We start from the raw sequence: 13363 nt of genomic DNA, 5'->3' as shown, positions 1-13363 counted from the left end.
TGACTCTTTAAATTTGGGTAAGGAACACCACGTCTTATACCCCTGAAGACGGGCTGTCCGGTTCTGTAATGGACTCACTATGCTGACCCTCTGTAAACTTTCAATGAGAAATACCTAAGAAATTAAAAGCCTTCTCAAACACAAGCACCGACAAATGCACAGCTGCCAGGACATTCATCCCATCTTCAGAGAAATGAAAATCGTTAAGACTTAAATGTACAGAGACAGAAGTAAGGACTTGAGAGCAGTTTGCACAGTTTGGAGAAATCTTCAGTTTTAACTAGTCGGTGAATATGATAAAAATGAAGTACCCAAAGCACAAGGTGCTGAAGACACCTCAGAGAACATGCCTGATGAGGTACAGTGATCTTTCCCTTAAAGAAACCCTTCCCAAAACTCTGTATTTCCTGACACTGTGGGGAGCTAGTCCAGAAATGGCAAAACTTTATTCTATTGCTGATTCAATAGAAACAAAATTTAAGCATTCAGTTGTAAGTAAAATTAATACATTTGTAATCATCTAATATTGATGTTTTCATAAACAAACACAATTAAACATAATATACATTTTGATGTTTCTAAATTAAGGTAACTAAAAAGTATTATATATTTTTACTTATTTAACAAATACTACTTACTCAAGTTGGCCTCAGTTTAAAAACAAAAAAAGAATTTGGGGCAGATTATTCTGTGCAGGTCACCATTCTGGGCTTACAGTTCTTTTTCTAGATAAGACTGTAATGTCAAGTCTCTCCTTATTTGCTATAAATTTGACAAAGCAGGAAAATGTGACTCAAATTTTTAAAATATATGTATCATCAAACTAGACTTTTAAAATAAATGAGGTTCAATTCAGCATTCAAAACTTCGCAAAAAATATATAAGGCCACAGTTTCCAAAATGACTCAGTTCTTCCACCAAGACACTTTTAAACACTTTGAAAATTGGTTAGAATTAATGTAAAGCAGCTGAGATTAAGTGTTTTCCAAATGTTCAGTGTATGGATACAGAGATAGCTACTCAAATTTTTTTACATGAACTTCTAACCAGGAATAAAGGTATCTATACTCATGTGGACAGAGAGAATACTCTTTTTGCTTAACAATCTCTTTCATTTAGTAAGGAAAAGCTGCCTTGCGGGAAACTTCTTTTGATAGTTCTCAGAGTTCAAAGAGTATGAAACCTTCAAGTTGATTTCATCAAGTCTATTTATTAATGCATTTCAAGTTTCAAAAAACCTTACATCTTTGCACAATACTTTATTTTTTGCAACTTTTAGTAAAAATTTCCAAAGTGAACAAAAAGATACTGTATAAAACACAGTGGACATTAAACTGACAGTAGTATTAGATCTCATTTGTCTTGATCCTTTTGTTTTACCACATCTTGATTTGCAGTGGAAAGAGTTCAGTGCACGTATCTCTTTTCAGAAAACATTTAACTTAGACTCAAAATAAAATAGGGCAGTGTGTGCCTGCCAAAACCCTACCACAGGATAACATTACAAGCAAAAAATGTACATGTTCCAAAGTTTACCACACTCAAGAAGTTACTAAGAACTCTTGCAGAATAAAAGTCACCATTTTAGAAATGCAAACCCACTTCCAACCTTTGCACAGTCCAAAAACAAAGGCATTTAAATGATTTAAAAGCAATTACATACATATCTACCTACTTGTTTGTTTAGAATTATTTATAGTCTATCTGGGGTTTCATGTACAAAATTTGTCTCTAAATCATGTACAAAAAGCTGTATTTTGAAAAAAGTCACCACATACTGTACAAGTTTACAAGGAGGAGATCCCAATATTTTCTCTAGCATTTTTGGCCTTGCTGGCTTGCGTCACATTATGAGAATGATTGTGTAAACCTTATACTCTTAAGAAAAAAAGGAAAAAAAAAAAAAAGCCAAACACAAATCTTTTCAACTTTCCCTAAATTTGCCTCCTATGTGAAGCCAGGAAAATCATAGCTGTTTACTTCTAACTTAGGTAATGTAGTTGGAAAACAGAAGCAATAAATATGTCACAAGCTTAAAATTTGTTTGTAATGCCCCCTTCCATTCCTGCATAGCAATAATAAGCCTGTTAATACATTAAATGCTGTTGCCTTCTTTCTTTAAAAAGCCAATTATTTACATCTATTTAAAAAATAAATTTGGAATGGGACATTGTGCTGTTTCACCTTCATTGTTAAAATATTTTAGGGAAAAAAAATGTTGGAAGGCCTATCTACAATTTTAACTACTAGTTGAGCAAATCACTCTTTAGTGGTTACCAATGATCAGTGATGATATGCTGAAAAAAACTGTTCAAATATTTTCATAAAATAGAGACACAGCTTTTCTTTTCCATATCAAACAAAATCAAAACCATAATTAGCACACTTCAGATATATGGAAGACACAGAAAGAGCCTACATATAAAAAGAATCATTTTGCTGACATAATTTCTACCAAACCATGAATAAAATTTCACCTAGCAATTCAAAATATGGAATTGAATTAGAAAGTTTAAAAAAAGTAAGCAGAAATCAGACGCTTATGTAAAGAACTAAGTTTGAAGTAGTAGTATGCTGCGTATGTCCAGTTTGCACAACATTTAACTGTGTTCTTCAGCATAGTCACTCCTGTGCTCTTAGCAGCCACTGATAAAACAAAATGAATTTCAAAACCAACTCCGTCATAAGGAAAAGGTAAACTGATTCTCGTTTCAAAACTGCCTGTGTAAAGCATGACAGAATCCTGGACCACTGAATACCACCATTCTGTTATCCTGAGTATGTCAATTAAACAGTAATTTTTCATTAAGAGCGGAAAAATTTTATAATACAAAGAAACATCCATATTGCAATTTCTGTTTACAATTGCACACAGAAGTACAGTGTACGTAAGAAATACATGTCTGCACATAACAAGGTATGTACATTGGCAAGTGATGTCTCCAATGTTGAGGTGGTCGAGCCTCCCAGCCTTGATTGGCAGTTGAAAAAAATATATATATATTTCAATTTGTGATAAAAGTTTATCGAGAGCCAAGTTTGCCTGCAAGTGAAGAAAATGCAGCAACGAAGAACAGGGAACACGGGGCACATAATAATATTCTAAGACTTTGTGCCATCAGGTTAAAAATATCTGTCCATAAGAAAATTGGGTTCCTTTTTCACACCCCACCCCCAAATTGGAATTTTCAGGCTTTAAAATTTAAGTAATTCCACCTGATCTGAGGATATGATCTCTTGCCATTTTTTTCTTCGACTGTTATTTGTGAGGGTTTAGTTTGGGGATGATGATTTAATAGGTTTCTCTTTGGAGTGAAGTTTTCCCATTGTAGGCACTAGGAAGAACCAAGGCAAAAGCTGAGTTAACGTCTCATGTGTCCCATCTGATAACTCTCCCGGGGCCTCTGGCGCTGGGGTTGCTGAATGGGCTGGGGAGGTCTCCTCCTCTTTAAAGTGCCTGGGAGTCATGAACAGAAACGAAAGACAGTTACCATGAGTTTTTTAATTTTTAAAAACAAAGCTGCCATTTCAATTTTTTTTTTAAAAAGGTTCCAGATCAGCACTATCCAAAAAAATACAGTATGAGCCCTATATTGTCATTTTCTATTTTCTGGTAGCCACAGTGGAAAAAGTGAAAGAAAAACAGGTAAAATAATGTTAATAATTTTTTATTTCATTTAACCCAATGTAGTCAAAAATTAATCATTTCAAGATACAATCAATATAAAGAATTTTTAATGAAATATTTCATTTTTTAATACTTAGTCTTTAGAGTCTGGTATGTATTTCATGTTTACAAAACTTCTCAGTTGAGACTAGCCACATTTCAGGTGCTTAACAGCTACAACTGTTAGATTAATATGGATTGTGTAGACAGAATCCATGATGAAGAAATTGCTGAGTGTCTTTGAGCAAATGACTCAACCTCTCTGAAACTGAGGTGACTAGCCTGTAAAAGAGGGATATAACTAACTCATATAGTGTGCTGTGAGGATTATATGATAATTCATGCAAAAGTGATCAACACTTTTTGTGAAGGTTCAATAAACAACAGTTAATAGCTTTTTAATTTTAACAGGTAGAATTTACTTAAAGTGAAATTAAAAGAACTGCTTCACTGAATGAGACCATTATATATATCTAAAAAGTGTCAAGCGGCCCCTGGAAATTCCTAAGAAACTGACATAAGTACCAGAGTGCCAACGTAAATTTATGGAAAGCAGTAACATCAAAATCAAATTTCCTCTGATTCCCACCAAGGTGCAGTCCCAGCATGACTACTGAGCTCTCTTGCCTCAAGACAGGTAGATGCAAGGGAAGCGCTGAGGGAGAATGGAGAGAAGTATAAGGAACCCCTAGTTTTAAACTCTTCTGTGTGGGGTGGTGGACTTAGCCTGAAGCAAGAGCCTTCGGTGAGCACTGCGTGTGTGCAAGAGGGAACTGCTGCTGTGCAGCTCAGGCTCTCCTCCGCCATGGCCTTGGGACAGTGTCTGCCCCACACCTACAGTGAACACACCTACACACCTCCAGTCCAGGTGTCCTGAGGGCAGGGTGGAAGCCACACAGTGGGGAGGGGGAGGGAGAAATAGGTAGGGCCTAAATAATCCGGAGCAGTCACTTCCTTACCCTTCTCTAAATCCCTGGAGCTCAACTAAAGAGGGTCTCCTCCTAGCCCGTCTCCTGACAGGTAAAGGGTGGAGACAAAACCTGAGGAGTGGTTTTCAGAGATGGAGAGTAACTACTGTTTGGTGACTGAAGCCTCTATCCTAAAATTTCCCCAAAAGCATCATCCCTAGGGAAAAGGAGCTTATGTGCCAGAAAATATTTCAAAAGCATGAACATTAACAACAGTAACAGAAGCCAGAAGCATAACTACTAGAACAGAAAGACCAATCATTTAAAAGTAGCCTATCATAATAAAAGCAAACAGGGAAGATTGTAGGATATTAAAATATATATATATATATATATTAGCATTAAATTGGCAGCTATTAGCTAGATGGCGTTGATTTTAAAAACACACTTAAAAATCAACCAAATAATTCATCCAGTAACCCCATTCTCAAGGAGAAAGTACTATAAATCAGTTAGTGAAGACTCATTTATAATTCAGCTCTACTTGCTGAATGGTCCTGAGATACAAAACCACGTACCTCGCTCAAGTGGTCTTACCTGGAAGAGGTTTAGGAGGAGGCAACTTTGGATTACTACTTGGAGTATGAACACTGCATATCTTAATAAAACCAGCCATTAACATGATCAGGGCGATTCCCATCAGTAATACTGCCCACCAATAAGCCTAGAAATAAACAGATTTTCCACTGAAAAAACTGTAAAATATTTTAAGATATTTTATATAATATAAAATATACAATATAATATATTACATTTTAATTTTTAAAGAACATTTGTTGGTTGGGACTTGCACAGAGATAAAAGTACATATATATTAATTTCTTTAAATATTAAAAAAAGAACAAAGGAGAAAACAAAAATTACCCATAATTTCACTTCCTAGAGGAAACCACTAACTCTTATTTTCATTTCAGTCTCTTTTCTATATAACTGTGTTTGTTATATATACAGATAAACACAAGTGCAAAACTATGGTCGTTCTGCATATAGTTTATATTGTATTTTCCCATGTTATTACATATTTTTTGATTTAAATATTTCCTTCTTTTCTTTTGTCTATTACTCTTACAGAATTTGTTTGCTTTTTATATTCTCCAGTGACTAAGAAGGTATATAACTTGATTTAAATTCTACTACTAGATAGATTTTTAAAATATTCTTTAAATCTATATTTTTTTCTAATTCTTAAAGTTGACATTGAATTCTATCTTTTTTAGGTTCCCTCTTCCTGTTTCTCTATCTCATTTGGAATTTTAGACCCAGACTACTGTTATTAAATGATTTTTACATGTCTTAGTTTTTATTATATTTATATATAAAATATCTATTATATATTCACTTATTTAAAAGTTAACTGTCTTTTTTAATATGAAAACTGGAAGGATATACACATTCTAGAAGCAGGCAAAGTTTACCTCTAAGAAGGTACTAAAAATTTCACTTCCAACTTAAATCATATTAAATAAATCAATTAGCTAAACAAAAAAACCTCAAAAATTATTGTCATAATCTTATTTACAGAAAAATTACTGTTTTCATTCATAATAAATTCTAAGCTTGTTTTATTATTCAAAACATTCAAATTTTGTTTTAGGATAGCATGTATAACATCATACAAAACAGTAACAAGTTGAAAACTATGAACCTTCATATTGGCCTACACAGACTGTTGTAATACACACACAATTATTGCTATTACTGGCAATTAAACTCCCATTTAAGATGTTCTATGATCTGAGGCTTTAAAACAAACAGCATACTACTTCTGTACTGTTTTTTTTAATAAAGCAGTAACAGTGTAAAGAAATATAAACTAAAATAAAAGTGAACACTGTGGCAGAATACCCCAAGCCACTTTTTCCATGTGTGCATAAAGCCTTTCATATATATGTAATATACATATGTTTCTTTCATTTGTTTAATTCTGAAAGAATCTCAGACTTATAAAAAAAGTTCAAGTACGGTACAAAGAAGGTTTTTAAAATCTGGAACCATCTTAGAGTAAGTTACTAGCATGATGTCCTGTTTACACCCAAACATTTCAGGCATATAGTTCCTACAACCGACGGGTGTTTTCCTAGATAATCACAGCACTATTATCATAATCAGGAAATTAGCACCAATACATTACTACCATTTAATCGCAGACCTCATTCAAGTTTTGCCATTTGTCCCAATACCCCCAATTCAGAATTGTGTGTTCCATTTAGCAGCCATGTTTCCTTAGTCTCCTGCAATCTGGAAATGTTGCACAGTGTTTCTTTAGCTTATAAAAACCTTGACACTTTGAAAGATTATAGGTTAGTTATTTTACATTGGAATGTCCCTTAGTCTGGGTTTCTCAGATGTGTCTTTATTATTACATTCAGGTCATACATCTTGGGTAAGAATATCTCAGAAGTGATGCTGTGTTCTTATTGCATCCTACCAGATGACATGTGACTTTGATCTCATTACTGATGATGTTAACTTGATCACTTGATCAAGGTGTTATCTGTGAAACTTTACCAGAAAGATACTCTTCTCATTTGTAGTCAATGTGTATTCTATAGGAACATAATCAAAAACTATGTAAATATCCAGGTCTTCCTCTAAATTTCAATTTATTCATTTATTTATTCCTTCATGGTTTCCGATGTTCCTCAGTGGGTTATAATCCATCACTATCAGTACTGTGTCCTTGGGGCATGTCCCCACCATTCTTTGAGCACTTTCTTTCAGACACAAGAAGTTCCAGGTTCATCTTGTTCCATCCCTGCCCCAGCCTCGGAATCAGCCATTTCTCAAAGGAGCCCTGGTTCCTTGTAGAACTGCCCCTCCTATGTAGACACACTCCTCACAATACTTGTACTCTGACATCCCAAGCTAGTCACCCCTCCACAGGGTACACAGGGCACCCTTCCCTGTGCCAGTACAGCTCCCCTTACTGGGCATGGGTGCCTTGCCTTGCCCCACCTAATGCCTTTAGGAGTGAATTGTTCAAGAAAGGAGAAGATAAGGGGTAATGTGATTCATTTAGCCTTACGGCTGAAAGATTTGATCTTTTAAAAGGAGAAGCTACAAATCTGAATTTTTATGTGAAATCAGTTTTTAAATGCTAGCAACTCATTCAAAATTTCTAAAACCAATAGGCAGACCATACAAGACATGTTTGCAGAGCCAAATCTGGCTTGCATACCACAACTTTACAATCTACTTTTCAGAAGCCATTTCTTGTATCCTGCTGAGATTGCCAGATAGTTTTCTAAAATTTTCTTTTGGTTTCTGTAGAAAATAATATTCAGAGCACTGCCCCTCCCTGTGAGTTTTTAGAATAATATTCCCTTGTTATATAAATTTTCCATAAGCTCCTATTGTTTCTTCTGTTTTATTCATCCTCAGATATTGGCCCCACTATTCATCAAAAGGCAGGGTGTAAGTCCTGCCCTCAGTCTGTCAACTAGAGCGTCAGTTGATTTCTCCTTTCATTTCTGCCTACCGTCACATGCAGAACTATATGCACAGCTTTGGTCCTAGTCTAAGCATCCAGAGGCCTTTTAAATGTGACATTTAATGAAGTCTGGCCTTCCTCTACCTTTCCTGTCTGGATCTCTAACACTCTGACATAGTAAAATACATTAAGGACCAACATCACCAGCTTGTACTGCTACAAGCACTCTTCCTGCCCTATACCAGCGGTTCTCAACCTTGGCTGCACATTAGAATCACCTGGTAAGCTTTTACAACTCAGACACCTGGACTACATCCCAGACCGCAACAGAGCAGAAGTGAGATCCTGACATCCACAACTTGGTTCAAGCTACCCAGATGATTCCATTATGCATCCAAGACTAAGAGCTACTGGTCTCCACCAAAGATCAGCAAACTTCTTCTATGAAGAACCAAAACAGTAAATACTTTAGGTTTTGTGGACCATACGGTCCCTGTCATAACTACTCATTCCTGCCGCTGCAGTACAAAAGCAGTCAAAGATAATACACAATAAAGTGTGGCTGTGTTCCAGTAAATATAACTTACAAAAACAGGGAGCAGAACGGATCTGAGCCACAAGCCATAGTCTGTCAACCCCCATTTTATACCCACATACAGCATATCAGTTTGGGAAACTGTACCTAAATGGATACCACTCAACACTAGCTCTTTAGTTCTACCTCTTTATCCTACTGAGAGTTTAGGGGGAAGCTGTAAACATCTGGCTGGTTGTGGAGAGAGAGTCCTGTGACTAGGAAGAGCTGCTCAAATAATCAGCCCTCACATGGCAAAGGAATGGTTCCCGTCTCTGAGTACATCTAAGAATGATCTGGTATGCTTATTAAAACAGACATTCTCAGGCCCAATCCCAGAAATTCCAATTCAGTTGTTCTGGTGGAGGGCCCAGGCAACTGCACTTTAAACAAGCGTGCCCGTGACTAGGGTGCAGATGAGGACTTCTTACTCAGTGAGGACATGCTGGCACTGTGGCACAGGACCATGTGAGCAATGCAGGAAGTTTGGCATACACAGCCCGCATCCATCAAACGCCAGCAGAGCCCCTCAGTTACTCTGACAGCTACTGTATATTTCCAAATACCCTCTGGAGAGGCGGTGTCACTTCTAAGGTGATCCGAGCCATCAGCACAAAGGGAGGAGGGTCCTCCTATTACCTTCAGGCAGATGGGCTAGTTCAGTTACAGGAGATGCACTTCTGTCCCTGATGTCATTGTATTCTGACACCCTTCCTTCCAGTCTTCCCTGCTCAAAATCATCCACACAGCCATCAGTTTAACAGGTACTTAAAATATGAAACTATGTCACTCTTCTATGTATAACCCTTCTTCAAAAGCTTTCCACCAAAGATCTCCAAGATAAATCACTAAGTGGGAGGAAAAAAAACAAAACCTGAGCACACAACGGGCTGCAGCACAGTGTATATATGATTCCACTACTTTTTAGAAAGTATTATTTTTTTAATAAAAATACAGTTTCTAAAGAATATTCAAGAAGCTCATCTTGAGAAGATTGGGCTCCAGAGTAAAATGAAGGTTTACTTTGTCAATTAAAAAAAAAAGATAATCACCCTTTCAAAAGGGAAAAAGAACAAAAATTTTTATTTAAAGTAATTCATACTTCAGTGATTTTTTTCAGGTGCTCCCTCTTTATAAAACACCCACCTGTACTCTCTACTTCTATTAGTACTTAAGAACTGACTTTGGCATCGCCTCCTTAATGAGGCCTTCCCCAAACAGGTCCACCTATTTTCTGTGAAATCACCATGCAGAACTGAAAATAGGTTTCTGTGCGCTTCTCCACTCCATCCCAAACTGGATGCAAGCTTTTTGAAGTTATATTCTACAAACTCAGTACCTACCCTACAGAAAAGAACCTGCTGGGTTAGTTATTATTTGTGAGTTGTTACTTCAAATACTGACTTTTCAAAACACTTCTACCAGTTTATTTATTATGTCTAGACTGCCCACACATACAAATAGCGCAAAAAGGCTCTTACAACAGAGAACATAAAACACAGTAGTTCTGATACCTCTTCTAATACTGGTTTTTCAGTACCTATCCAGTCTTAAATAGAGATGCAACTAGTCTAGCATAGAAGACACAGACTGGAGAGAGGAAGCCTGGATTTAATAATGGTTATAAACTTGTAGAAAACAAAGGTCAGAAGGATCAAGTCCCAGTTTAGATCAACAGACATTTACCAAAATGTGGCACCCAGCACCTTGAGAATTTCCAGTCCCTTTTAGCAGAGTTCCTGGCTTTCCTCCAGAATTTTCCAGGTAACTACATATCTCAAAAGCCCAAAGTTTGAGATATTTTAATGACAATGATAGTAGTTTTTCAGAAGAATATCACAGCGGACCGAGGACAGCAAGAAAAAACTAAATAAAACAATAGTACATTTGAGAGTGTACCACCTTTGGTACAAAGGATTTTTCTAATGCTCCCTTTAAAAGAGAATTATCAGAGAGTGGTTAATGCTAAATCACATGTTTTCTCTTTTACACATACTATAAAATCCGGTAAAAGATTACCAACCAGGCTAATAAATAAAAAATATGTGTTTCATCTCAAAAGATCACAATTTGTCCATTGGTTAGACTCTGAAGAAAGCAAGAGCTGTCATTCATTCAACAAACATTTAATGAGTGTAAATTATGCACCAAGCTCTTGTCTTTCATAGGTACAAGGGTGTTAAGTGAAACTTAAGAAACAAAGAGAAGACATCCAAAAGTTCAAGAAAAAGCCTAGAAGCTAACAAGCACTGAATCAAGTCTGAGGAAATAATTCTACATAAAGAAGAGACAGATGATGTTCAATATATCCACTTATAAGGCCAAAAGAACATAAAGGAGAAAAAAGGAGCAAAAATAACAAACTAAAAGGTCAAAATCTACCAGTCTAATTTAGTATGTACTATTATAATAGTTTTCTTTTTAATTTAATAATCTAAATAAACAAAAAGGATCTACTGGATAATGAAACAATAAACCAGGTATCAACCAAAAAACTGTTGGGGGAAGGGGCAAGAAATTCACTCAAGTCTCTTCAGACGTAAGGTAATCTTTGCTGTTTTTAAGATCTCCAGAAAAAAGTCAACCATATAATCCTTTCAGTGAATGTTCCAGTATTAGCAACTCTCTGAGCAAACACACTCTAGGCTTCTTATGGGTCACAAGACCACGTGAGGCCCACAGTTCCTTGTCGTGATACCGATTATGCCATCCTGCAAGGGCAGAAAGCCTCCTCCTATCCTTCAGAAGATACCACTGTCCGGACTTTGACTAAATGTTCTGTCCTTCAGCACCCCACATGCCACCCCTCATACCAATTTGCCAAGCAGAAAGCAACTGGCTACTAATCTTGTTCCTTTAAACTCAGCCTGGGCAAACAGAATAAAATACCACTGAGAGAAACCTGAAAACATTACAACTTCAAAGTTAGGGTAATATGTATGATTTTTATAAATTATGACATGTAAGAAATCTGCTTCCATTCATCTAGCAAATGCACACTGACTCCTTACCATATGCCAAGCCCTGTGACAATACTGCATCCTTGTTAAAGGCTCATTAGTGATAGCTATGTGGCCTCTTCTATGAGGCAACAAAGGACCCTAGAGATCCACAACCACCTTCCGTTTTCAACATAGCAGGATGACAAAGTAGAAAATTTCTGTTACAAGTCTTTTGAGAAGGAGCCAGTACATTGCAGAGACTACAAAAACGGTTCCCAAACTTTAACATGCACCGTCACCTACTGACTCAGTGGGTCTAGATGGGGTCTGATAATTTGCATTTTTATCAAGTTCCCAGGTGATGCTGATGCTGCTGGTCAGGGAACCACACTCTGGGGTCCACTGCTCTGGATTAGGGGCTGGCAAACATTTCCTTTCAAAAGCCAGACAAATATTTCAGGCTTTGTGGGGCCATACAGTCTCTGTTGCACCTGCTCAAAGGGTAAAAGCAGACACAGACAATATGTAACTGAATGGGTGTGGTCATGTTTCATAAATTATTATGGGTAACAGAATTTGAATTTCATATAAACTCCTGCTAAATCTGAACAAAAAAGAAAAAAAGCAATAAACAGGCAATTATTTTAAAGTGTGGGGGAAATACAATGATAAATTTGAAAAAAATCAAGGTCAAAGACGGTTTTCTATGTCAAACCTAAATAAAAGATGCAGAAAATGTGAACACATCAATAACTATGAAAAATGAAAAAGAATTACTAATGTCCTGACACTCATTTAAAGAAAAGGTGACAGAAAATGATAGTCTAAACAGATTTACTGGTGAACGCTTTCAAACTTTTCAAGAACTAGGTGACTCCTTGATAAATGCAAAGGATGTCTATCATTATCTCCTGGCCAGACACAAAGGAGGCACTCAGCCTACATCAAACATTATTGTCAAAAACAACTTTTCCCCAGGAAAAAAAAAAAAAGGAAAAATCTTTTTATCATGTCACTTCCACAGTATCAGAAGCAGTCAGTAACTCAGGCCCTGAAGTATTAAACTGTTGAGGTTTCCCCACTCTACGCTCCATGAGGAAAAAAGATGCCATAGTGCACTACCAAAAGGAGACAAAAAAGCTACCGGGTACCACTGGAAAGGGAAGTCAGTGAAACTAACCTCTTGTCCCTTTCAGAGCTTCCCACATCAGAGCATACTAATAACCTACATTACTAACTAGGACAGACGTAACATAACAAATTTAATGTAACAAATATAATGTAACAAAATTAACTCTGCTATGCAAGCAAACCTTGCAAGTAACACAAATGAGACAAATGATTTATAAGGAAGTAGATGCTGGTTATCTTACTCTTTGACCTGGTTAATACCCACAAATGCAGCCACAGACTAGCGGTAGTGTTCAGGCATTAGAGACCATGCTATTAGGAAGAGTGGCACATGAATGTCAACACTGATATAAAGTAACAGCATTCTACACCATTCTACACTCACTTAAGGCAAACTTGCACAAACCTAAACGTTTCAGAGCATACAAAAAGACTTCATATTGCTCAAATTCACTGTTAAGAAGCATTTCATTAAATCCTCAAATCTAAAATACAAAAAAATAGTTTAAAAATACTTTAAAAAAGATCATTTCTATTAAATATTTTGAAGATAGGAATAAATAAGCTTTTGAAACTCTAAATAAAATGAGTCAAAATTAGAGATAAAGAAGGAAAGTGAAAAAATATAATTTTTAGATGGTACGATTTACT

The 13363-nt window shown here is 36.3% G+C and overlaps 1 protein-coding gene across 1 annotated transcript in view; it reads right to left on the bottom strand.

Moving 5' to 3' along the window:
* Nucleotides 1-1190: 1190 nt before the first annotated feature.
* Nucleotides 1191-13363, bottom strand: part of ADAM10 (ADAM metallopeptidase domain 10) — a 108199-nt gene continuing 96026 nt past the window's right edge. Inside the window, exons 15-16 of the mRNA XM_010979947.3 lie at nucleotides 5173-5299; nucleotides 1191-3457 (exon numbers count right to left, since the gene is read on the bottom strand). Of these exons, the coding sequence (XP_010978249.1) occupies nucleotides 3363-3457; nucleotides 5173-5299 (222 nt within the window). The 3' untranslated portion in view covers nucleotides 1191-3362. The remainder of the gene's footprint in view (nucleotides 3458-5172; nucleotides 5300-13363) is intronic.

This window comes from Camelus dromedarius, chromosome 5 (genome assembly GCF_036321535.1).
Source record: "Camelus dromedarius isolate mCamDro1 chromosome 5, mCamDro1.pat, whole genome shotgun sequence".
NCBI lineage: Eukaryota > Metazoa > Chordata > Mammalia > Artiodactyla > Camelidae > Camelus > Camelus dromedarius.
The sequence above is the reverse complement of the archived record's forward strand: the minus strand, read 5'-3'. Positions and strand labels throughout refer to the sequence as shown.